General features: G+C 47.0%; 1 protein-coding gene and 1 pseudogene across 6 annotated transcripts in view; one reads left to right on the top strand and one right to left on the bottom strand.

Annotated features, from left to right (window-relative positions):
- STK24 (serine/threonine kinase 24) overlaps positions 1–26,437 on the top strand; it is a 124,365-nt gene that overhangs the window by 79,956 nt on the left and 17,972 nt on the right. For 5 of the 6 annotated variants that reach the window (XM_030313015.1, XM_030313020.2, XM_030313009.1 and 2 more), the window contains exons 3-5: positions 8,061–8,117; positions 18,164–18,272; positions 18,569–18,726. In XM_030313015.1, the coding sequence (XP_030168875.1) occupies positions 8,061–8,117; positions 18,164–18,272; positions 18,569–18,726 (324 nt within the window). The remainder of the gene's footprint in view (positions 1–8,060; positions 8,118–18,163; positions 18,273–18,568; positions 18,727–26,437) is intronic. The other variant, XM_032592380.1, reaches the window with a different exon arrangement.
- LOC115511962 lies at positions 23,452–25,868 on the bottom strand (annotated as a pseudogene).

Here is a 26,437-nt window from a genome sequence, read left to right as displayed (position 1 = left end):
CCCTGTCCTCGTCAAGATGACCCCTTCGTGCTCCCCATGGATGTGGTGAATGATTCCCACTGCACTGTGATGGCCAGTGATCATGTCGGGTGAGCAGGGAAGGGAGTCCTGCTCACGAAGGGAGCATGAGGTGGAGAGGCTGAGCGAGGGCCCTGGGGCCTGCTGCATGCTAGGATCCGGCAAGTTCTCCTGCGCCTTTCCTAGAACAGGAGCCAGCTACAAGTGCCTTGTAGGAAGGTGGTGATAACTGGTGGAAATGATGTAACGCATCTAGTACAGTGCCTAATGCACCTAAGATACATAGCAGGTGGTGCTGTTCCAGTCCTGCTCTAGCCAGGCAAATCACAGGCTTTCTGTCCTACGGTATACTTCCTGTGCAACTGTCCTGTGTCGCCTCACAGGTGTTTCTTGTTCCCTCCAAGAAGACTTCCTCCTGCTGGTCCCTGCTCTCCCCTTTAATCCGACCAGTCTCTAGACAGTATTGACAGAAGCAATTTGCTACAGAACTTCTGTTTTGGAAATGCAAGACCTTCTTCCCTCTTGAAGCAAATTTGAGATGCTGCACTTGAGTTGGATGTGTTCGAGTACACACAGAGGATGAAGGGGACGTCATGGGAGAGTCCGCATGCTTCCCGGTGTACTGCCCTATACCGAGTTGGGCTGGTTTTCATAATGATCACCTGGGAGAACTGAAGGCCTGAGTGACCCAAGGGACTCTCCTATGACAGTAGGGTCAGTTTACTATCTAAAGTGCAATAGGGGGGTAGGGGCTGAACTTTATGAACTGGGGTAGCTTGCCCGTGTTCTGAGTGCCCTTCAGGTAAAAATTTGGCAGTGTCTCACTTGTGGGGAAGAAACCCCTTTCCGCTGCTCCCTTCTTGACTAGGGAGACTGCAAATCAAAGTGGTAAAGGACAGATTCACAGGAGAAGGAGGTTTATAAGTGCGTGCACATTAAGTGATTGGAGGTGGCGGCTCATAGAGCTGACTTTGTAGGAAAAGTGGGGGTGGGGAGGACAGTGGGTTTATTTAGGAAGGACTATGGGTGTTTAGAAGAGCAAACAGGAGATAAGAAAGTTTGTGATAAGGTTTCTCTATAGACATGAATAGTCTTTCCTCCTCTGTCAGGACCAGAGTTGGGTTTTATGGGATTTGTGGTAGGTTTATGCCCTTCCTCCCTCCTGAGAGCGGACCCACCCCAAAGAGGGACTCTGAGGGCAGCCTCATTTCTCTGAAGTTGCTGCCTCAGTCAGGTAAGGGAAAGCTGGGAAGCCTTCATTCTGTACGTGTTGAATCTGCAACCTTCTTCAGCTTCAAATAATCTTGACACCAGCTCCAGGGCCCGGGTGGGTCCCCACGCACTGCTTTGCTCTGTGCCGATGCTCGCCTCTTTGCTGGTCTCAGTCTCCATCTTGAACTTCAAAACCGCATTGCCAGCTGCTGATCAGCGGTGTCTCCCAGAGTTTCCCGCCAGCGTCGCAGGAGTACGAAGGGCCGTCTCTGCTTCCCTCCCCCGTTCACCTAGTTGTCCTCTTGCCGACATGTGTCTTCCTGGAGCCCTCATTCACCGGGGCTCAGAATAGTGGAGCATCTTTGATTTGCTCTTGGTGAACGGTCATCAGTGACACTTCTAGAATGCCTATTAAGTCTGGCCCTGACCTTCCACTCTGATTGATCTTTCTTTCCTTCTCTCTCCATTTATTGTCGTGTAGGTAGTTGCTGGTTATTTTCTGCTGTCCAGAAATTTTGGTGATTTCCCATTATTGATTAAAATGAGTCGAAACTCCCGTCAACTGGCATTCAAGGACGTTGGCCTCATTCTGGGCGGCTTTAGTGGTACAGGATTGCTTGTTGGTTCCTGACCATCTACTTCTCCCCATCCGTGCCTGCTGGAAACACACGCCCTGCCCCCCCTGCCCCCGGGCCACCTGTCACAGTCCTTCAGAGCAGTGCAGGCACCTCTTCTCTTCTGGATCCCATCAGAACCTTCTTTTCATTCCGAGCAGGCGGCATCTTCCGAAATCCCACCGCATCTCGTGTCTCTATTGTGGTAGACACCACGGGCTGTCTGATCATGGTTATTTGCCCACTTGTCTGTTATGTAAAGTTCCTTAAAGTCAGAACTCAGGTCTAACTCATTTGTGCCTCCTCAGTGACACCGTGCGCACGGTAGGTGTCTGCATCACTTAAGAAATACTCGCATCTATGAGGCAGAGGCAGAATTACATGAGCTTTGAGGTCAGGTGCCGTGCTCTGAACCTTGAGTACCACTGGAAGGTGGCGTGAATGTCTAAAGCAAGGTAGGGCTTGGACTTAGATGCCAGTTTCACAGCCTCCCAGTGGGTGTGGTTGAAGTGGGGGCACTCTGAAGTTACTGTGGTAACAATAGCTAAAATGTGGGCGCACAGATTATGTACCAGGCACACCCCTCCAAGACGGATGTGCAGATGGGGAAATAGAGTCTCACAGCAGCCGGGGGACTGGACTCAGGGTCATAGTGCTGGTAAGGGTCAGAGGCAGGATTCAGATCCTCTCTCACCATTCTGTGTTCATGCACACCATCTCAGCAAGGAGGGTGCCTTTGCTTTAAAAACCATATTCTCAATCCCGTGTGTTCTATGACTCCCACTTTTTTAAAGTTTATTTATTAGATGCCAGAGAAAGAAAACACATGCATGTGAGCCAGGGAGGGGCAGAGAGAGCAGGAGAGAGAGAGAGAATCTCAAGCAGGCTCCCAGCTGCCAGCCCAGAGTGGGACTCAGGGCTCAAACTCACGAACCGTGAGATCATGACCTGAGTGGACACCGAGAGCTGGATGCTTAACCGACTGAGCCACCCAGGCGCCCTGACCCCAGGTTGTTTTAATAAAACCTGCTGTGTTGTTGATGTCTTTGGGCTCAGCCTTTATTATGGCTCATGGATCTGGAGGCCTCTGAATGCAGTGCAGGTGCAGAGCAGAAGTTCGTTTTAGAATTCCTGCTGTAAAAATCCTGTTAGCTGAGCGGGGTCTACCCCTTCACTGCCTTGTTTTAACCTTTTTTCTGGGTATCTGAGGGTTGTTAACATGGGGAGCCCTCAGTGTGGGGACCAGCTAGGTCACTGATCAGATGCTTAGGAAGTGGTTACAAACAGTTCCGAGCAAGCTTGCCTGTAAGTGGTATCATGACTGATGTTGTGTTGACACCAAATTACTTTCTGCAAGCAGAAACTGCCTAAAGCAGACTCAAAGCCAAATGAGGAAAGTGCTGTGTTTGTGGCTCATTATGAGAGGCTAATTTCCCTAATAGGTTAAAAGTTGCTACATCTAAAAAAATGTCAGAAACCCAGTAGAAAAATGGACAAAGGATATGAATAGATGGTTCACAGAAAAGAAAATAATATGTGGCTCTTCAGTATATGAATGTGTTCAAGCCACAGTAAAAGAAACTCTCCTTTTTTATTTTTCTTACTTACGGATTCTGTCTTCATTTTCTAGGGCTGCCCTAACAAAGTAGCACAGCCCTGGTGCCTTCAGCAGAAAAATGTATTTCCTTGCAGTTCTGGAGGCTGCAAGTCTGAATTCAAGGCATCATTTGGCAGGATTGGTCCCCTCTGAGGCCTCTCTCCTGCCTTGTAGACACCTGACTTCTCCCTTCTTCACACTGTGTGCACCTGTGTCCTGTCTTAGAAGGGCGCCAGTCACATTGGATTAGGGCCCACCCTAATGACTTGATTTCTAACTTCATTACCTGTCTAAATACCCAGTCTCCAAATAGAGTTGACCCTTTGAACTGCTGAGGTCTGCTTACAGGCAGAGTTTTTACAGTTCTGTAAATTTATTGCCCAAATAACCTTTTCTCTAGCTTTATTATAAGACTGCAGTGTGTACTACATGTAACATACATGTTATGTTATGACTGTTATTAATAGTCAACAGTTAGTTGACTGTTCATGTTCCTGGTAAGGCTTCTAGTTAGCAGCAGGCTGTTAGGAGTGAGGTTTTTGAGGTGGATTCATGACTTCAGGAGGGTGTGTGGGAGGGTGGCAGCGTCCCCAGTCCCTGTGTTGTTCAGGGCTCAGCATTACAGATCTGAGGTCCTGGGGCTTAGGGCTTCAGCATATGAATTTGGGGAGGAGAGCAAAATTCAGTTTATAACAATGACAGAAAAACATTACACCTAATTGGCAAAGGAAGGAAGAAATTAGTACTCCTTTGTTGTTGGAGGCATTATAAACTGAGACAGGTTCTTTGAATTGTAATTTGTCATTATTTGGTGAAATTCTAGGGGATTCCTTTGATCTCAAAATTAGCCTTCCAGGAACTTCTCAAAATGACAGCATGTTAGGGTTCTTCTTAACGCTTGGCTCATGACAGCAAAAGACTGGAAACAACTCAATGTTGTCACTATGGCATGCGTTAGTTATGGTTTAAGAAAAGAGGAAATTCTTTTTTTTTTTTTTTAAGTTGATTTATTTTGAGAGGCAGAGAGAGCAGAAGAGGGATAGAGGAGAGAGAGGGAGAGAGAGAATCTCAGGCAGGCTCTGTGCTGTCAGTGCATAGCCTGATGCGGGGCTTGAACCCACGCACTGTGAGATCACGTCCTGAGTTGAAACCAAGAGTCGGATGCTTAACCGACTGAGCTACCCAGGTGCCCCAAGGGGGATTTCTTGATGGACAGATAGCGAATGCTCTAAGAAGAAGCAAGGTAGAGAGCGGTGTATAGAATGTTGCCATCTGCGTAGAAGGGGAGAAAGAATTCATGGGTATTTGGGTAAAATATTTCTCTGAGGTTACAGGCTGGACAGCTGGGGGCCAGGGGTGAGAGGGAAAGTTCTCAATGTATACGTTCTGGTACCTTTTAAATTTTGAATCTTGAATTTATTAGAGGAACCATTTTCTTTTGTTTAGGAGAAAATTGTATCACAAGGTCGTTTATAATTTACGTTTTTTGAGGTGGTTTTTAAAAGTTTATTTATTTATTTTGAGAGAGAGCAAGGAAGGGCACATGAGCAGGGGAGGGGCGGAGAGAGGGAGAGAGAATCCCAGGCAGGGTCTGCACTGTCAGCACAGAGCCCTACATGGGGCTTGAACTCATGAACTGTGTGGTTGTGACCTGAGCCGAAACTAAGAGTCGGACGCTTAATGAATTGAGCCACCCGTGTACCCCTTGAGGTGAGTTTTAAAAAATGAAATTATTCTGATTAAAATCATTCTTGTCTTAAGCTGATTTATTTTTTTCCCCCACAAGTCATGGTTTGGAAGGGCTGTGATTCCACATCTGGGCAGTGACAGTGCTTGATCACTTGATCACAGAGAATGGGTCAGGTGTGACCATCCTTCCTAGACATCCTTGCCTCAGAGCTTGTAGGGCAATAATTATTTTTTTTTTCATTGTGGTGTAGAATGTGTATGAATCATTGTTGCAGATTTTATTTTGCTCAGATCCTCCCATGCAGAGAACTACTATTTAGTCTTGTTAATTGGGCTTTTTCGGTTTTACCAGGTTATTTTAAGGCATTTATGGGCGATGGTGTTGATAAAGCTAATAGCACTTTGTATGTGTTTAGTACCTTGAACTTTGCAAAGTGCTTTCACATTCATTATCTCATTATATTGTCAGTTGAATTGTGAGGTTTCGAAACAGAGAGATTATTACCATCTTTTTCTGGATGAAGAATTCGAAAGCTTCGATGCCTCGCAGTGAGTAAGTGATAACCTTCGAGCTGGAGGTTTCAGGGTTATAAACTGGCTGTGCTAAGAATAAGGAGAGAATTAATGGTTAGAGTTGGTGGTCCAGTCATACTTCAGGCTTATTGACATTGATCGTGTAGTTCAGGGGTTTTCAGTGGGGGTGGTTTTGGCCCCCAGAAGACATTGGTGAGGTCTGGAGACATTTTAGGTTGTCAGGACTGGGGATGTGCTGTTGGCCTCTAGTGGGTAGAGGGGCAAGGATGCTGCTGACCAACCCCCAGGGCTTAGGACCGTGCCCCCACCGGCTCACCCAGCCTCGAATGCTGAGGATGAGAGAGCCCTGCTGTAGTCCAGAGGCAGTGAGTATGCCCTGCCCGCCACTCTCAAAGCCCGTCTTTTTTTTTATGTTTGTTTATTTTTGAAGGAGAGAGAGACAGAGTGTGAGCAGGGTGAGGCAGAGAGGGAGGGGGACACAGAATCCGAAGCGGGCTCCAGGCTCTGAGCTGTCAGCACAGAGCCTGATGCAGGGCTCAAACTCACCAGCTGTGAGATCATGACCTGAGCTGAAGTCAGGCGCTAAACTGACCGAGCCACCCAGGCACCCCTCAAAGCCCGTCTTACCCTTCCCCCAGCTCATCCATTTACTGCTCCCTTTTGAATGTTTCTTTTAGGGTTGGTGGAGGTAGAAATTATTGGGAATCCTGACTGATGGGCCAGGTTAAGAGACCTTTTCTGTCTTGGGTTGCGTAAGCGTCGTGCATTGGAGGCATGATGCTGCCTGCGGGGTGTGCTGCCCGAGGCGGCACAAGTTACACCTGCACCAGGGGCTTCTCTGTATCCGGAGATCTGTCCTTCACTCCGTCCCTGGTTTTCATACTATGCACAGCATCTCTGTCCTGATCCAGGTGGGGAGGTAGCACAGTTTTTCTTAGCACCCTTCTCTTCTGCTGGGAAAGAGAAACCAGCAGCTGGGGGTTCTGGTTTGGGAATTCTAGCCAGGAGGGGAGGAGCGAGGCAGAACCCACAGCTTTTAGGGCTCATCAGGACCATGGGGGAGGAGTCAGCCTACAGAAAGGGACAGTGATTGAACACAGGATGGGAGCTGTGGAGAACGAGCATCCAAGGGAAGGTGGCCACTGAATGATGGCGTCGGTGGGACTGGGGGTCGCTGGTGGGAAAGGGCTGTGCTGGGTCACGCATCCCTAGAATCACTCATGGGTTCCTCGCCACCAGAGCCGTGACCAGTATCCACATCACTAGTGGGCCTTCTTGCCTGCCTGCTCACTGTGGGTCAGCCACTGTTGACAGCAGAGGTTTGGAGAGGAACTATCTGCCTGGGTCCCTCAGGTTGTAGGAGGGCTCAGGACCCACACCCTGGTCTGGATTGTCCCCGAGCCCGGGGGGCTCCTCACCACCTCACGGATGCTCCCTATCCCAAGTGCGGTGTGGAAATTGGCTTACTTGTTGGTTTTCAAGTGAGTATCGCTTTAGGATTTGTGTTTAAAAAAAGAACTCTGGGGGCACCTGGGTGGCTCAGTAGGTTAAGTGTCTGCCTCTTGATCTCAGCCCAGGCCTTGATCTCAGGATTGTGAGTTCAAGTCCTGTGTTGGGATTCGTGCTGGGTGTGAAGCCTACTTAAAAACCAACAAACAAACTCTAGAAGTCATGGGGGCCTAGTGGCTTCAGGAGAGACAAAGGGAAAAGTCACGGAATGGACAGTGGTGAGGACACAGACACAAGCATTAGGCTGGGGCCTGCTTTCCTGGAAAGCTCCCTGAAGATTACGGTAGCCTTTGGGCTGTCGGAAATTGGCTGCCTTTCAAGGGGGTGGATGAAAGTCTGCACTGCTGTCCGTCCTCCCCTTCCCCCCAGGAGTCCTCACCTTTGCTCAGCTCCCAGGGAACCTGGGCCCTGCACATCCCAGAGCTTCAGGCAGAGAGAGGGCAGGGACCTGTTCCCGCGGCTGCATGCTCCGGGCGCCTCCTAGCTGACACTGGGGTGTGCCACGTGTGACGCTGCGGTCCCTGATCCCCACATCCAGCTGTTCTTGAGGATCACCACCTGAGGTTCTTTAGAAGGGGAGCCCCCCTACTCCGACCGCCGTGCCTCCATCCGCTCCTTGAGAGATTCTGGTTCAGTAGGCCCTGAACCTGCTGCTTCTGTGTGGCTGCCGCAGGCCGGGACGAACTGGGCCAGCCCCGCCCCCGTCTGCACCGGGAGGGCTTTTTCCCTGCACGGGACTCACGTGCACGCGCTTTCTTGCTGTTACGCATTTATGAAATTTTCCAGTTCTAAGATAACAGTGAAAAATACCCTGAGGTTATTTAAAATCTTTTCTAGTTTTGCTTTTGAAAAATCATTTCCTTTTTTTGTTTTCTTTTTTTCTGTAGGACACTAAATTGTGGATAATAATGGAATATCTTGGTGGAGGCTCTGCGCTAGATCTAGTAAGTATCACACCTGACGCCTAAACACGCATGAGTTCTCACTAAATCTGGGCTGTAGAGATGATTGTTTTTATCCGTTTCAGTTTCCCCCTTCAGTTGCATGAAAAAGGGACCAACATATATCCTAATAACATATATTTCTGCTTCTAATAACATTACTGAAGATTTAAGGTCTGCTTTTGAAGCCAGTTGTGTTGTTTCCTGGGAAGCCAGTGCATTCGTCCATGGAAGTCGTGAAGGATTTTGCTTGTCATTATCTTACATAAGAACAGTTTGTTAGCTTGTCTTCCAGAACTGGTTTTAACTTCCGTGGAGCTGATACCCCATTGCTCTTCCTTATTTCAGATGGTAGTTTAGCTTCCAAAATATGTGTGTCACATTTTCATTTATAACTAATTAGAATCAGGAATTTGAAAACTTAAAAAAATTGATTTCAGGAGTAAGACAGGCAGGCAGAGGAGGATGATCACAGAACAGTGTCACGTGTCGGAGCCGTGGCCAGACCAGGAAGGAGTGCACACTTGTGTTCTCGGGTGCACACTCAGAGCCCTTGCTAGCGCTCACTGCGCGTGGATGGCGGAGCCGGCCCCGCACCCTTGGTCTTGTCCTCTGCCTGGCCCAGACCTCCCGTGCCAGTAGTGGGTGCCAGCCCATGTGCAAGATAGTGGAATCTAGCGATGGGTTGACTTCCCAGCCGTGGTCTGCAGCTTGCTTCTCTTGGTAGAACATGGTCACATGTTGGCCTCTGACAAGGTGCTTACAAATAACTAGTGAATCATAAGCATTGCGTAGGTTGTCCTTGAAACACAGTGTATGCAAAACAAGTTTTTAAAAAATGGACACAGTGGTTTTAGCACTTGACATCTCGTCCCCACTGTGGTCGCACAGTGACACCTGTGTCCGTGGCACTCTTTTCTTACCTGTCCTGGAAGGGCTGATTTTTGGGTGAGTGGTAGTTTCTGGGACAGGCCTCATCTACCATTTTAGTGTTAGTAGGTGGGTCCTGTCTGGTGGACGCTTGGGGGATGATGGGTCTGCTGTTCTCGCTGCCCTCAGAGGGATTGCCGGAAGAAGCTGTGTGTCAGGGGTTACAGTCTTACATAGGTTTTATCCACTAAGGAAAGAGATGTCCTGTGGTTAAAAGATTTCTTTTTTACGGTGGGAGTAGGAGTTAGTAGTTTTGGGGGAAGGTAAGCCTCTACAACTTGATGTATCTCCAAAGGTATTATGTACCCAATTTTATAATATCACGTAATGTTATAAACCATAAAAGCAATTGGTCAGAGTAGTGTTCAAAAGGAAGTTTCCAGAAGATTTTTTTTTAATGTTTATTTATTTTGAAGGGAGAGAGCAGGGGAGGGGCAGAGAGGAGGGAGAGAGAAAATCCCAAGCAGGTTTCGCACTGTTGGTGCAGAGTCTGACTTGGGGCTCGAACCCACAAACCGCGAGATCGTGACCTGACCTGAAATCAAGAGTCAGATGTTTAACTGCCTGAGCCACCCAGGTGCCCTGCAAGAAGAAAATTTAATGTGATAATCAACAGTTCTGTTAAAATGAGAAAAGCAATAGAAGAGCCAGATAAAGTGTTTTGACTTGCTTTGCATCTTTTCCATAAATTCACACATGACACAAAGAGCTTTTCATTTTTGACTCTTTTGGGAAATACTACAGGAATGTAGAAAATTTTCTCATTTTGTGTAATTAGATTTACTGTTACCTTGAGTGCATCTCGTTTGTGACATACATGAAATTGTTTGCAAGGACTCTTCCCTCCAATGTGGAGACCTTCAGGATGGCAGTTCTGGTCTCTCCATGCTCTGGTTTATTCATTTTTAAGGCCATGGTAATTGACTTTATTTAGTGGTAACTGTCTTTGGAAATTTGAAGTCTGTGAAATTAAAAAAAATTTTTTTTTTCAAGGTTTATTTATTTTTGGGACAGAGAGAGACAGAGCATGAACGGGGGAGGAGCAGAGAGAGAGGGAGACACAGAATCGGAAACAGGCTCCAGGCTCTGAGCCATCAGCCCAGAGCCTGACGCAGGGCTCGAACTCCCGGACCGCGAGATCGTGACCTGGCTGAAGTCGGACGCTTAACTGACTGCGCCACCCAGGCGCCCCGAAGTCTGTGAAATTTTAGACATTACAATTGGAAGGAGGTATAGAGTTCTCCATTTAAAAAATATCTCCTATATTAGGGCTCCTGGGTGGCCCAGTTGGTTGAGGGTCTGTCTCTTGATTTTGGCTCAGGTCATGATCTCATGGGTTATGGAGTTGAGTCTGAGTCATGCTCAGCGAGCAGCCTGCTTAAGATTCTCTTGTGTGCTCTCTCTCTAAAATAAAAAAAAAAAAAAAAAAAAATTAAAAATCTCCTGTAGTATCAGTCCCAGCAAACTGTCATCCACCTTCCACATTAATGGTCCTGGTGACAAGAACCAGACACCCTTTGTTGGACATCCCTAATCATCTCATTTTAATTGATGGGCAAATGGAAACACTCAGAACTTTGGTGTCCCACCTAGCAAATACAGCTGGACTTTGGGCCTCGTTGTGTCCAGTGGCAAAGCTTGTGGCCTTCCCTGACCCCACATGTCCTTCCTGTCCCTCTTACTTTATTGTACCTTTCTCGTATCCCCTTGCTGTTGTCATGTCCCCAACCTACAAAGATGAGGATACTTTAATAATAGGATACAAGAACTATTTTTTTGAATGTTGAAAACCATTAGGATTATTTTGAGAGGGTCTATTATTTGTTTATAAAAGATTTTAAGAATGAGAATATCGTAGCATATACAGTTTGATACCGTATAGCTGAATGTATGGATTTGGGGGCATTTCTCTGAAAAATTAAGCTTTTATTAAGTGTCTCTCTTCTGTTAAGAGGCATAGTGCTAATATATGTATTTGTGACTTCGGAGGAGCCCCACAGGTGGGGTGTGTGGAGGAAAAGGAGACCAGGCAAGGACAGGGCTGTGCCGCCCCCAGAGCATGAAGATCTTACTGGCTCTTTCTTCACCTTTTGCCCTCCAGATGCCTCTTGTCTCTTCACGCGCTCAGTAACTGAGTCCGCTTGGGCTGCCATAACAAATTACACAGGCTGGGGGCTTCAACAGCAAACATCGATTTCTCATAGTTATGGAGGCTAGGAAGTTCAAGGTCAAGGCACCGGCAGATCTGGTGTCTTATGATATGAGACAGATTTCAGCGTTTGAATTTTGGGTAGAGGGGTGGACACACAGTTCAGTCCCTAACACTAATGAAAACTAAGGTTTCAGTGTGGTCACAGGTATACAGCTGTTTCTCTGTTAACCCCTCCCTGTTCTTGGCCACGAGCATGTTGAAGTGTGTATGCAGATTTTGTTTTTTGCTGTTTTACTCTGCATTGTGGTTAACAGGTCTTTTTACTTAGGCTCTGAGATATTAGTTAAATTTCTCTCATTGTATTTTTTTTTTTTAAGTTTATTTAGAGAGTGTGTGGGTGAGCAGGGTTAGGAGGGTTGGGAGGGGGGCGGCGGACAGAGGGGGACGGAGAGAGAGAATCCCAAGCAGGCTCCACGCCTGACTCAGGGGCTCAAACCCACAAACTGCGAGATCATGACCTGAGCCTTAATCAAAGTCAAGAGCTGGACGCCCAGCCAGCTGAGCCACCAGGCACCCCACCTCGCGTTGACTCTTAATGACACTTTAGCCCGGGGCAGGAAGGTGGCCACCTCCCTTTAAGATTGCCTTTTAGCATGTCTGATAGTTAATTTTGGGGGGCTTGCTTTTAATTCTGGAATTGAGGTTCCAGGTAGAGGCCGGCTCCAGGTCAGGATGCGGGACAAAGAATTGCCTGGATGTTCCCTGGCGGGAAGTGGGGTGTTTTGGATGTAGGTAGGGAGCTGTCTGGGTGCTGAGAGGGCTTCCTCAGGTCCAGGCCACTGAGCCCTGACATACCAGCAGCGTCAGCTGTCGGAGCCCAAGAGAACTGCAGACCTGATCCTCTCTTGCTGTTCTGTACATTCAGAGGGGGCCCAAGAGAGGAAAGTGACTTTGCCCCAGGCTAAAGATGGTGGCTTCAAGACCAGGCTGAGATTTCTAGTCTGTAGCACGGCCTGTAAGTAAATCTTGGGCTTTGTGGATGAGACAAATTAAAGGACACAACTGAAAGACTTCATTACTTCAGCTTTTGTTAACACAGATCTGCTCTTTGTGAATTACTGAGAGGCTGGCCTGTGCATGAACTCCCGGTCCTGTTGTCTTTGCCTGGGCATCTCTGTATCTGGTGGAAAATAAACTGATGCTGTTGGAGCGTGCGTGTCTCTTGGAGACTTCTCTTCTTCTTTCCTGGGGATGCATCCTTTTTGACTTTTGAAAAAAATGCAATTGATTTTAACCTGTTAGAGCAGTAAAATATGGTATCTGGCATGAAGAATAGTATTAGACACAATATGGCTTAGTTTTTTTTAAGTTTATTGTTATTATTATTATTTTTAGTAACCTCTACACCCAGTGTAGGGCTTGAACTCACAACCCTGAGATTGAGTCGCATGCTCTTCCCACTGAGCCAGCCAGGTGTCCCCAATGTAGCTTAGTTATTAAGAGTCATGAATGTTAGAGTAAAATAGGCATATATTTTATTTTGAATGCATATGTGTGAAAGTGTTCAACCTGTTGAATTTTTTCTAATTTGAAAGATAATTAATAAATTGAAATTAAATGTTTGTAGGATCCTAAGCAGACTCTGCGCAGACAGCAGAGAGTCTGATGCGGGGCTCAAACCCATGAACCGTGAGATCATGTCCTGATAGATCATGTCCTGAGGGAAGCCCTAGAAGCCACTGTGAGAAAACGCTGGGTTCTAGTTTGAAAACCAGTAAATGTAGATAATTTCTCAAGCTCCATCTTCTTCTGGGGTGCCGTGACTTGTGAATGTAATGGGTATCATGCAGTTAAAGACTTTGTAACTTAAAACGGGATAGGTTTCGAGTGAATTCATTTTTCATTCAGATAATATTTGTTGTGTGCCTGCCACATGTCAGGCGTTGTGCTGGCCCCTGGGAGTTAGTGCAGTGGACGAGGCAGAAGGCAGTCCCACTGGCACGAGCCGTGTTCTAATGGGAGAAGACGGCTTGTTATATTGTATGTGGGAAAGTGCCATCAGGGGAAGAAAGCCAGCTGGGGTGGATTGGGAGGATTGGTGTGAGGATTAGGTCTGGATGGCCAGAGCCCAGAAGATCTATAGGTGGTTAGGTCAGTCTGTGCTGCAGGAGAGCACCAGGGATGCGCTTGGAGTCTAATGAAGAAGGAACTGTGCTCCACAAAGTAGTCACTCAATCAGGCAGACATGTTTGACAAACTTGAAAATGAATATGCAACATGATTTTATTTTACTTTAATTTTTTAAATATTTATTTGTGAGCAAGCGTAAGCGGGGGTGGGGCAGGGAGAGGTGGAGACAGAGGATCCTAAGCAGACTCTGTGCAGACAGCAGAGAGCCTGATGTGGGGCTCGAACCCATGTACCGTGAGATCCTGTCCTGAGCCGAAGTCGGACCCTCGACTGACTGAGCCACCCAGGCACCCCATGCAACATGGTTTTAAACGATCAGATGGTGTATTCATTAGTGTTAGGCCGAGCTGCTGTTGTAGTGGTCCCCAAACAGCATCTCACACAAGAGAGAAAAGTACAGTTGACCTTTTAACAACATGGGTTTTAACTGCACATGTCCACTTACATGCCGATTTTTCTTTCTAGACAGGACAGTACTGTAAATGTGTTTTCTCTTCCTTACGATTTTTTTACTACCATTTTCTCTGGCTTATTTTATTGTAAGAATACAGTACATGATACACAGAACATACAAAATGTGTGTTAAGAGACTGTATGTTATTATTGAGGCTTCCAGGCAACAGTAGTTAAGATTTTGGGGAGACCAAAGCTGTATGCCGGTTTTCAACTATGCAGGGGCCGGTGCCCCTAAACCCCTACTTTGTTCAAGGGTCAACTCTCTTTCCGTCCCACATGTGGGGTCACTGGGCTCCAGTCCACATGGTCATCGGGGCCCTGCCCTGGAGGGTAGCTCTGCCATCTGTTACCCATGGCTTCCTGTGTCTTCGGTCACTGTCTTCTCTGGCTGCCAGTGTTTTCAGGGCCAAGACCAGGAAGGGGCAGTCGCTTCTGTGCATATTCCACGGGTGAGAACTTAGTCACCCGGCCAAGCCTGCTGAGCTGCTGCAGGAGCTGGCACGTGTGGCCTTGTTGGGTGGCCGTGTGCCTGGCAAATCGTCTCTGTTAGAGTGGAGAGGGGAGAACAGACCTGGGGGAGAGGGAGTTCAAAGTCACCCAGAGATGAGACTCCCAGAGTTTTTTCCTGGGAGTCTTTCTTTTATAAAGATTATGTGAAGAGTGCGCAGTCCTCCTAATGAGAGAGAGCACCTTGTTTATATTACTTGGACACGTTAATGGTGGAGGGTGCTAATCTAGGACTCTGAGAACTTAGCCGGGTCTTCCCCACCAGTGAAGAACTCTGGTGCAGAGAACAGCCGAATACCTTTTACAGCGAACTTTGACACCATCCATCGGTCCTCTCCCTGTAAATAGACTGTCTCTCTTTGTCCCCTTCCCCCACTGCCCCCCGCCCATGGCATATAAATCATTGGTGGGTAGTGTTTAGGTCAGATTTAAAAGGGCATGGCCAGACACACATTAATCAGAGAGCCAGCTCCTAATGATTCAGGGGAAGATTTTTAAATTAGAAATTAAATAAGAAATCTCTGTTCTTCTTATCTCCCCTTGGTGGTGACACCAGGCTACTTTGCTGTTTCTTTCCTGAGACTTGATAACAGAAGGGAGGTGGTAGTTACCTCCAAGTGGCACCAAATGTTACTGATTACCTGCTTGGGTAGATACCTGCGGGAGGAGGGAATGGAACCCATGCTCTGAGGTGGGGTTTTGTAGGACTGGGTTACCCTTGTGCATTCCGGTGCATTCCGGGCCAGCAGCCCTGCCTTCCTTGCCCTGTTCTCCCGGGTTACCAGAAAAGTGCCTTTTCCTCTTTTTGAGTCTTAAAAATGTCTCTGACCCGTGAAGACTCAAATATATGTGGAGAAGACAGACCAGGCAGGGTTTTCAGATTGTGTTCTTTGGAACAGTAGTTCTGGTGTGTATTTCTTGAAAATAAGACTCTTGGCCAGATAATTGTGGGGGAAAATTAGGTTCCGTGGAACAAAGTATGCAGCATGCTACCTTCGTCTGAGGTAATCTTCGGCAATCGTAATTAGAAATTGGGGGGCACCTCGGTGGCTCGGTCTCTTAAGCGTCCGACTCTTGATTTAAGCTCAGGTCATGTTCTCATGGTCCTGAGATCGAGCCCCACATCGGGCTCTGTGCTTAACAGTGCAGAGCCGGCTTGGGATTCTCTCTCTTTGCCCCTCCCTCACTCTCACTCACTCACTCGCTCTCTCAAAATAAAGGAAAATAAAATAAAAAAAGGAGATTGGGATCCTCCTTGGCAGGTTAGTTGACCCACGAGTGTGACCTCCGAGCGTGTAACACGTGGTAGGACCAGAGCGACTGGCACGTCGTCCTGTTCGTGCATTGTGCACGGGGGACTGCCGAGGGGGACGGCTCGGTCCCCGCACGCGGCTGCCACTGCCAGAGTCCCCTGAGGCCTGCGGGTTAGGAGAGGCAGCCCGGCCGCCCCCCACCTTCCCTCTTTCATGCACGTAAGGGGGGTTCCCGGAGCCCCCAGCGGGGCCTGCAGCAGGGGCGGCGCAGCTCGCCCAATGGCTGGAAAGCAGCGCCAGTAGGAGTCCATCCGTCATGAAGGGAAATGGGGAGCCTCACTTGCCCCCATCTTGGGCGCCATCTAACAGCTGTTCGGTCACCATCATCCGGCAAAGTTCCTGAGACACACAAGTAGCCCTGTCTGAGAAAGGGTACGTGTGTCTGTTGGAACGCTGCTCTAGAGAGGGTCTTAGCTGCCCTTCCCTTTGGATTAAAGCACATCTCTCCCTCTCTGTGTCTCTTTTTTTTTTTTTTTTTTTTTTTGAGTGAATCTGTCAGCTTTAGAATTCCTTCACCTTTTTTTAGTTTTTTTTAGTTTTTTGTTATTTTTAAGGTTATTTATTTTGAGGGAGGGGGAGAGAGAGAGCGAGAGAGAGAGAGTCAGTCCCAAGCAGGCTCCATGCTGTCAGCATAGACCCCAACACAGGGCTTGATCCCACGAACCCTGAGCTCACGACCTGAGCCAAAATCAAGAATCAGACCCTCAACTGACTGAACCACCCAGGCACCCCACTGTTTTTGTTTTTGGTTTTGTTTTTTTGAGTGTAGTTGACACACGATGTTACGTTAGTTTCAGGCGTACATCATAGTGATTTGACCAGCATGTTCCATACGCTGTACTCCCCGCACGTGTGGCCATCATCTGGCAAAGTACATCACTGTTGCAATACCACTGAGTGTGTTCCCTGCGCCGTGGCTTTTATCCTTGTGGCATACATTCATTCCACACCTGGAATCCTGTCCCTCCCTCGCCCCTTCACCGTCTTGCCCAGCATTTCCCTCCTCCGGCAGTCACTAGTTCTCTGTATTTACAGGTCTGATCCTGTATAGCTCATCTGTCTTTTTAAAATTTACGCAGGGAAGGTCACGGGGTGGTGGCTTCCTTCCACGAAGTGTGAGGATTTGGGTGATCATAGCATCCCTGTCAGATCTAAAATGTGATTCTGAGGATTATCATATGGATAAAAAATTAACATAAATTATGAGAATTCTGTCCCTCTCTCTGATGGCACCATTATTGGTCCTGTAGGGAGTGTTAGATTGTTGTGCTGATTTGTGGAACTATTAGGTGTGGTTGAATTCCCTGCTCTGAAGTAATGGTGGACTATTTGCCTTGTCTGAGCTGCACTCTAGAACCTAATTTTCCCTTTTAACAGAGGATATATGAATTTGGCATTTCTTCTTTACATCTTCATACAATTATAATTTTAAGGCGTCAGTATTAATTCTTTTGAGTTTCTCACAGTAAAGGTTTTCAGAGGCGATTATATCTTATTTGGGATAATAGACTTATATATTTATTATGTGACCCCCCCAAAAAAAATATCCCGCATCACTGGAATTGAGCCCTTTTCAGCTCTCTTCCCCCAGGTCTTAAAATTCAGATTGGAGGGGCGCCTCGCCTCTGTGGCTCAGTTGGTTAAGTGTCTGACTTCGGCTCAGGTCATGATCTCAAGGTTTGTTAGTTCAAGCCCCACGCTGGCCTCTGTGCTGACAGCCCAGAGCCTGAAGCCTGATTCAGGTTCTGTGTGTCTCCCTTTCTCTGCCTTTTCCCCGCTCATGCTTGATCTCTCTCTCTCAAAAATAAATACACATTTAAAAAAACTTCAGATTTGGAAAGTTCTGGTGCATGTGTAGCCTCAGACGGCAGTCGGTCCCCAGGCCACGACCACGGGCGTGGTGATGACCATGGTATGTGTTAGGATGGGGTATCCTAACTGTGAGCTCCCAGGCTTTGGTCTCTGGACTGAAGTCCCTCCCAAGCTTAGCTTGTTGGCACGACTGGCCTGACCACAGGCTTTCTCACTGGCCCTGCTTCTATTCTTAGCCAGACTTGCTTTAATTGGCAAACTCTTTTTTTCTTTGTTGCTTTCTTTACTTTTTGGGGGAGGGGTCTTTTAAATAGGTTTTAATTGTTCAGACAAAATGGCTATTTGGAGTGAAGAAATTTTTATTTGATTTTTTAAAAAATGTTTATTTACTTATTTTGAGAGAGCAGGGGAGGGGCAGAGAGAGAGGGAGACAGAGAATCCCAAGTAGGTTCCCAGTTGCCTGCACAGAGCCCGACGCAGGACTTGAACCCACAAACCATGAGGTCATGACCTGAGTCAAAACCAAGAGTCGGACACTTAACCGGCTGAGCCACCTAGGCACCCCTGGAGTGAAGATGTTTTTAGATTTGAATATTGTTCATTTAACATGGGTATTGACTGTGTTTGATCATCTCAAACTTCTCCTAAAATGATCATTTGAGTAACTTTAATACCTCTTTTCTTACTAGTTAGAACCTGGCCCTTTAGATGAAACTCAGATTGCTACTATATTAAGAGAAATACTGAAAGGACTTGATTATTTGCATTCGGAGAAGAAAATTCATAGAGATATTAAAGGTAAGAAAACATGTTGCTTTCCATGCCTCTGAAATCCTAAGGCAGGTGGGAAGGCCCAGTACAGGAGAAACTTGTACTTCTTCTCAAAGGGAGGTTGTCCTGCACGTGTTTGAGGAGTGCCTTCAACCTGCCTGGGGTGGGGTGGGGTGGGGCGGCTTTGAGGGGGATCCCACCGATCCTGCCCACGTTGAGCACGAGATCTCGAAGACAAGAGACTGTACGTGTTCCGGAAGCACTAACGGGTGAAGCCGAGCAGCACAGAGCGTCAGGAGGTGTCTTGGGGTCTGTTTTTGCAGCTGCCAACGTTCTGCTCTCTGAACACGGAGAGGTGAAGCTGGCCGATTTCGGGGTGGCGGGGCAGCTGACAGATACCCAGATCAAAAGAAACACCTTCGTGGGCACTCCCTTCTGGATGGCGCCCGAAGTCATTAAGCAGTCAGCCTACGACTCCAAGGTAAGAGCCGACTCTTCCTGTTTTCTGGGTCCAGAGAGTTGTCTTTTGTGACCCAACCTCACAGCTCTTCCAGGTGGACCAAAGCAGGTTCCTTGAAGCAGGACGTGAAGGTAGTTCTCTCCGATCTTGGTTAGAAACAGATTTCACCTCTGTCTCCTACATCGTTTAATACCCTTTATTTATCCAGCCCACAGTTACTGAGTTGTTCTTTTTTTTATTTTTTGGCTTAAACAATGTGTGCTCGATGGTGGTGGGGACCAGAGAAGGAGCCCATTGGAAGGTAGGTGTGGCAGAACAGAGGACCAAGGTGGCCAGAATGGGTTCAGGCCTCCTAAGACGGCCAGGTAGAGGCATATGGGTCCACAGAGAGGGGTGGGGATTGTCTGTCTATAGGTGGTGCTCGAAGCCTGAGCGGGAGTGGATGAGGGAAGGGGGCCCTGGACAGAGCCCTAAGCATAGTTAAGGGACAAGCATAGAAGGAGACTCCCACGAAAGAAATGGAGAGTTCATAAAAATGTTAAGACCAGAGTCTGGAAAGAATATGCTTTTAATTAGTGCTACAGATTCTTCCTCTCATTATTTTTAATTCTTAGTTAGGATCATTTATTCTCAGAGGCTCCTTCCCAACAGGAGGCAAACCATAATTCTTCTTTTCCACCTTTTTTGCCTGTCAAACGTCCTCTCCCAGTTTTTCCTGGGTTCTGTTTTCCCTGGTACCTTCAACTTTCTTAAACTTCCTAGTTTAGACTATAAACCCTAGGCACCTTGCCTCGGGAATCTTTGATTTAACTCCCCTCTCCCCCAGGTTGCTCATTCTCAGGTTGTACACAGAATAATCGTCACATGGTCCACAGAGAATTAATTGGTTCTTCTGAACAGTTTCTAGGAAAACAAATATTTAACTCACATACATTTACATTCCAGGCGTTGTTTCTCTTTTTAAAATGGGAGTCTTGTCAGCAGACAATAGACTTTTCCTAGGCACAGAACCTTCCATCCGGCCCTTTGGGCATCGGTGGGAGCCGTCAGCTGTTTAAAGAGCAGATGTTGTATCAGAGTGGCAGGTGTACCTGCTTCTAGCATGGCAGGGACCCACCTGGCTCTCTCACTTTTAAGTTGTGGTGGTGGCTGTGACTGCCATGGTCATGCCGATGGCTTTGGTAGCCACTGGCCGGTAGGTGACTGGTGGGTTTTCAACCCCTAGTGTAACAGGGCTCTGTGGGCTTCATTGTGCTTTTTGCCCTGTGGATGGATTCCCTCCATCCAGAGTCCTCTCTGCAGCCACCTTTGCTGATGGCGTCATAGCATTTTAGGGCTTGACCAGTCCTCTCTCTTTATTTTAGGCTGAGGCCCTTTTATCGGAGTTCGTGAGTCTAGATTTTGGTAGGGACCAGAACCCAAGTTTCTGAACTCATCTGATTACACCACAGTGATGGCTTTCTTCTCTTCCTTTCTAGTAAATGAGCTGATCAATCACGGCGCTTGTGACTCTGGATTCAGTTCTTGTATTTTCAGTATTAAGACACCCATCACTGGTCACTTCACATTTTTTCCTCAGGGAGTGGCCTGGTTATCCAGGACCTTCCCCTTCCTCTCTTTCTTCCTCTTGCAGGGCCACTCTGGACTTTTGCCCAAGATGTGGCCTCTGGCAGCAGAGGTTTTACTGCATCATAAAGCTTTGCCACCTTTTTTCCCCTGGAGTTCTTGTCCTGATCTTCAAATGCCCTTATCTGATCAGTAGGTGTCCCGGTGTTCTTAGGTAGATTTAAAGATACTGGTCTCCAGCTCTGGGGACGCCCGCTTGGCTGGGGAGCTTGAGAACGTAGATGCCACTCTTCTCCCTAACCTTTCACTATACCTCTTACTCTGGCTTGTCAGAAGTGAATTCTTTCATTTGCCTGGGTCATAGCCAACACCTCTCAACTGGAAATCATGTGCGAAAATTACATTTATGTGAACTTGGCTTCCCAGATTTGTTGACCCAGAAGGTGTGGAAAGTGCAGATAAGGCTAATCTCTATGTCTGAGTCTGGGGCCTCGGGGGATAATGTGACATTAGTTCCCTCCCAGTAGTTGTGGCTCTGGGCTAGCAGCTTTTGTCTGGAACAATGCCTGATTTACAGATCCTCTTCCAGTGACTGCCTCCCTTCTCAGAGGCTGGCCTGGCCCCCTGGCTGGGTGCTCTGTGCTCTTGGAGGGGCTTTGTGGTTACTCTGCTCTCCTGATACACAAACTTATTTGTTTTTTTTTTTCCATGGGCCCCTTCCAGTCTTCCTCAGGTGTCCATCCAGGCATTTTCTCCATCAGCCTTTGCATTCCAGAAAGGAGCGCACAGCCCCGGTGGGTGGTTCTGTTCCCATCACTTTCATTTTTGGTACACTCCCTGTTGTTCAAAGAATGGTCTGGTTGGGCCAAGGATAGCATGCACCTGCCTTCCTGGGATCTTCATCTTACTGGACCAAAGTTTTATTAGTTAATTAACTAATTAAAATTTTTATTCGTTTTATGTATATGTCTAAACCTTGTTTAACGTAATGACCTCTTGAACCCGTATCTTTGACTGCTTGTCATTTGTCCAGACTCCTTAGGTGTCCTGAATGTGTTTGTACACAGAGGACGTACATATAGGACGTCTTATGTTGATCTTAGTCCATAATCTAAGTACGACATTATTAGGTCATGATTACCCATGTGTCTTAAGAGCCTTATTCCTGTTATTTTTAAGGTGAAGTAGGGTAGCTTGGTTTATTTAAGAAGACTTGAGACCTAGAAGATGTGCCAAGGGAGATAACTCTGCTCTCCCATAAGGAAGCCTTTGCTTTCAACACTGAGCAGGGGCTTGGGCTGGAGAACATTAATCTTTCTCCCTCGGCCCCCCCCCCCCCCGCCCTTTGTGTATAAGGTTATGGTGATGGCATGTTAGCAAATGGATTGGACTTGTGTAAAGACATAGTCCGTGTTCCATGTCCCTTTTGTGTATTCATTCATTTGGTTATTGCTGTAGTTGTGCCCAGTGCTAAATAATTGGTATCTCCCATGAGTAATTGCAGTACTGGGCAGGTAGCTCTAACAGGGAGCGGGGGTGCAGGGAGCTGAGTGAGGAATGTCAGAGCGAGCTGGGGAAGGCTTCACAGACCCCTTAGAGATGAGGGAGGGATGTTCGATCCAAGTCCAGTGTGGGAACGGAGAGACCTGTGTATCTGGATTGTAGATTGTGGTGAAGAATGTAAATGAGGCTGGAGAAATTGACTTGCCTGTTAACTGAAATATCCTGTAGACCCTGAGAGGCTGGTGTCTGTATTCTCTTGTAAATGACTTTTCCCTTTTTATGGCCTCAAAAGCAGTACATACTGGAAAATACTGGGGGGGGGGGGAGGGGGGAAGTGATGGAAAAAGAAAAACACCTGTAGACCTATCACCCCAGCACAGGCTTAAGTTATTTTGATGTCCAGTCTCCAAAATAACCATATATTGTCTAACCATGGTGAAAAATGGCAATAGGTGATAGATGCGTTGGTGGAAAAAAAAAATTGTTAAAGATGAGTGAAAAGCAGCAGTATTAGCCCATCAGTTTTTGGAATCTGCGTGGTTGGCCTGTTCACTGCAGCCTGTGATTGGCCCTCCCTGTCTGGTGCTGATCTGCTGGCTTCCTCTGGTTCCAGCACAGGATCAGGAATTACCACAGACCCCACTGCGAGTGATGAGTCCTGGAGGTGGGGGCAGGATAGGATGTGAGCCAGAAGGGAAAACATGCAGCTAGGAGAGTAAACAGTAGGCTCTCAGCACGAAGTAGTGATTGGGGCTTTTCTAATCAGCCGTGTGTTGATGTTTGGTGCTGAAAGGATTTTTGTACCTTTATATGCTGCTTATAAATGTGTTCCTCAGTACTACATCTAAGTAAATAGTTTCTGTCAAATCCTTTTTTGACCTATGTTTTGACTAGTTATAACTGATTTGGGATTCGTATTTTTTTCTTTTCTTTCTTCCTTTTTTTTTTTTTTTTTTTAAAGATTTCCTTAAAATTTTTTTTAAACGTTTGTTTATTTTTGAGAGAGAGAAAGAGACAGAGTGTGAGCGGGGAAGGGGCAGAGAGAGGAGACACAGAACCTGAAGCAGGTTCCAGGCTCTGAACTGTCAACACAGAGCCCGACTTGGGGCTTGAACCCATGAACTGTGAGATCATGATCTAAGCGGAAGCTGGGCGCTGAACCGACTGAGCCACCCAGGTGCCCCAGAAAAGATTTCCTTTTATTAACCACCTGTATAACACTTCTAGTCCAGATCACTGCAGCTTAACAGATCACTTCCAATTCCACTTCCAATTCACAGCTATTTATTAACTAAGAGCAATGGATAAAATCCATACGCTAATTCAGAAAACTTCACATCACCACCAGTTTAGAACATTTAATTCACCAAGTTTAGATGATTTAAAAAGAACAATCAGAAATTAAACATCTTTGGGGTGGCTGGGTGGCTCATTTGGTTGAGCTTCTGACGCTGGCTCAGGTCATGATCTCATGGTCTGTGAGTTCGAGCCCCGCGTCAGGCTCTGTGCTGACAGCTCAGAGCCTGAAGCCTGTTTCAGATTCTGTGTCTCCCTCTCTCTCTGACCCTTCCCCGTTCATGCTCTGTCTTTCTCTGTCTCAAAAATAAATAAACATTAAAAAAGAAATAAAACATCACAAATAAGATTTTTTATTTGTCAGCATTAAATGTTTGAATTTTAAACAGATTCTCAGACTGGTGGCTCCTATCCATCAGCTTGTTCGAGTTTAGCACTGGTTTCATCCCCAGTAGTTTTTCCAGAACTACTGCCTTCACCATGAATCTGCAGGAGTTTTCCTAATTCAGATGTGGGCTTCTAAAGCATTTTTACTTTTCTAACAAAGACCTCACGGAGTGGATAAATAGACTGATAAGCCTTTTCTGTATCTTTTCTGATGCAGTCTAGAATGAGTTTATAAATTGAAAAAAAATTTTTTTAATGTTCATTTTTGAGAGAGAGAGAGAGAGAGAGCGCACAGTCAGGGGAGGGGCAGACACACACACACACATACACACAATCGGAAGTAGACTCCAGGCTCCCAGCTGTCAGCACAAAGCCCAACAACGCAGGGCTTGAATTCATGAACTGTGAGATCATAACCTGAGCCAAAGTCGGACGCTTAACTGACTGAGCCCCCCCAGGCACCCCTGTTTAGAATCAGTTTATTGACCACTTCTTTCAAGTCATTTATCTGTACCTCTTGGGTCGTGATTTCTATCACCTTTTTCCAATTTTGTCAGACCTGTTGGTGTCGACCATAAGTGGTCTTCTGCATCTGGTTGTTGCATTTTTTAGTAAAACCAACACAAAATAGACGAAGCAAATAACCATCGGTAATCATGACATCACCATGAGCTTCAGTCCTGGTCTGCTGTGTTTTGACCACCATGGAGCATATTTTCTTACAGCTAAGATCCATGTCATGGAAAATTAGGCAGTTTTTGCCCTGAACATCCTCACTAATCAGCTTGACTTTCTAAATGCAGCTTTATCGTTCCTGCAAATCAACACGGCTCACTTCAAAAATACAACCCTTGAGGCCATCAGATGTGACTTTGGTTCCTTGATTTCTCCTGACGAGTGTTTTTCCAGTATTTCTTATATTGACAATAGCTGGTGCTCTCACATCGTATGCGTCTTACTTAGAAAATGGACCAACCACTTTCTTCCTGGCTCCCTTTTTGTCACCTTTCATAAGGCACTTGTTCTGACCACCACCATCGTGCTGCTCAGGGAGCCAAAAGGCAGGATTCTTGTTTTGTTTTGTTTTTCTCCCCGCTCCTCTTCCTCGTGATTATAGACAGTTGACTGTGGTTCCTACTAGAATATTTTCTGTTCATAAATTTTTCATACCATTTACAGTGTGTTGTATCTGCAGATTTGTAGTCAGCTTACTTTTACCTAATTAACATGGTATTACAAGGGTTTAGAATGTTGTATTTTAGTAGCAACCCCAGCCTCACTGGCAAGAGTCTCTGATCATCAATACCAGGTAACTCTGTGGTCACTTAGGAGCATGCCTCTAGAACTGTGCATGTAGGAAAAAAAGTCCGTTCACAGATACGTATCTGCATTTCAAAGCGCCTGCCCTTACAACTGTTGACTTGGGTTTATGTTGAAAACCCGTTTGTTTTCTTTTAATATCTAGTTTCGTGTTTTTCCCAGATGGCAGTAAAACAGGTCTCTTCTGATGCCTCGATTTTAATTGCTTTGGAAAATGACCGCCCTTCCCCCACATAACTTTCATTTTAAAACCCAGACACGTGTTCCCATGTGATGCCACATTTCCTAAATACAGTAATAGATAGACTCTGGTGTTATTTCTGATTCTCTGTCAACAACGTCGTCACATGTGCAGTATTTCCGTAAATATGTTAGAGCAACTTAATCATTCCTCCCAGGTTTAGTGTGACAAATGCTGCTGTTGAATGTTTTGGGCAGCATACACCATTTTCTAAATCTAAAATTACTTATTTAGGACAGATTCCTAGAAGTGGAATTAATTGGTTTTAGCAAGTGTGGATATTTTTATGGCTTTTGATACATAATGCCAGCTTCCTTGCCATGTGTTCAAGTGTCCATCAAGTTTTCCACATTAGTCAGCAGGGTGTGAGATGTCTAGAGAGGGAGTCCCCAGGGAGGAAGATGCTCGGGAGCCCCCCAGAGAAGCCCAGGGAACAAAGGATAGAGGGGGATGGGGGGGTCCAGGTCCCCAGAGGCCAGGAGCCACACACCTGGCACCTGGCTGATCTAGGAGGATCCAAAGAGGAATTCAAGAGCTGGCGTGACACACAGGCTCCTGGCTCGGCTGCCTGGCTGGATGGCACATGTTTTGCCATGACGAAGCTGTACTGGCCGGCCCTCCCGGGGGACGCAGGAGGGCGATGCCTGTGCCTCTCTGAAGACCTTGGCGATGTCTTATGGGTGGGGCTGAGAAGGCGGCTTCCTTGGCCGACCTTTGGCCCGTACTGGCGTGTGGAAGCAGGGGCCCGCCCGGTCCTTGAAATGTTGTGGCTGTCTGCTTATTGTCCGGCCTGGAGCCTGAGGGAAGTAAGTGCACGGGCATGCCACGAGAGGCCGCCAGCAAAGACCATCGTCGGTCTGGCCTTCCAATTACCGAGTTTTTAAGTGGTTGTGGAATGCTTGGGGGCCTGGAGGTGGTCCCAGGGGTCAGTGGGACTAAAGCCCTGTGTCTGTATGGCCGGGAGGCAGATGGGTGCCAAGCAGCAGGCTTTGCAAAGAGCAGCAGTTCTCATGAAGTCCAGGAAGGCTGGAGTGGCAGCTGGACATTGAGGGGAAAGAGCTGCCGCCATGTGAGGGCTGAGTGCTCCCCCGCACTCGCATCCCTCCCTCCTTGCACACCTGCTCTCGTCCTGCCGCACGCCCCCGTGACCCAGCTTCCCCCTCCTGGGGGCCGGCACTCTGCGGTCAGTCACCTTCTGGCTGATTTTATTTTATTTTTTATTAAAAAAAATTTTTTTTTAACGTTTATTTATTTTTGAGACACAGAGAGACAGAGCATGAACAGGGGAGGGTCAGAGAGAGGGAGACACAGAATCTGAAACAGGCTCCAGGCTCTGAGCTGTCAGCACAAAGCCCAACGCGGGGCTCGAACTCACGAACCGTGAGATCATGACCTGAGCCGAAGTCGGACGCTTAACCG

Source organism: Lynx canadensis, chromosome A1, assembly GCF_007474595.2.
Source record: "Lynx canadensis isolate LIC74 chromosome A1, mLynCan4.pri.v2, whole genome shotgun sequence".
Taxonomy (NCBI): Eukaryota; Metazoa; Chordata; class Mammalia; order Carnivora; family Felidae; genus Lynx; species Lynx canadensis.
Note: the sequence above shows the minus strand (reverse complement) of the source record. Positions and strands in the feature narration are given on the sequence as shown.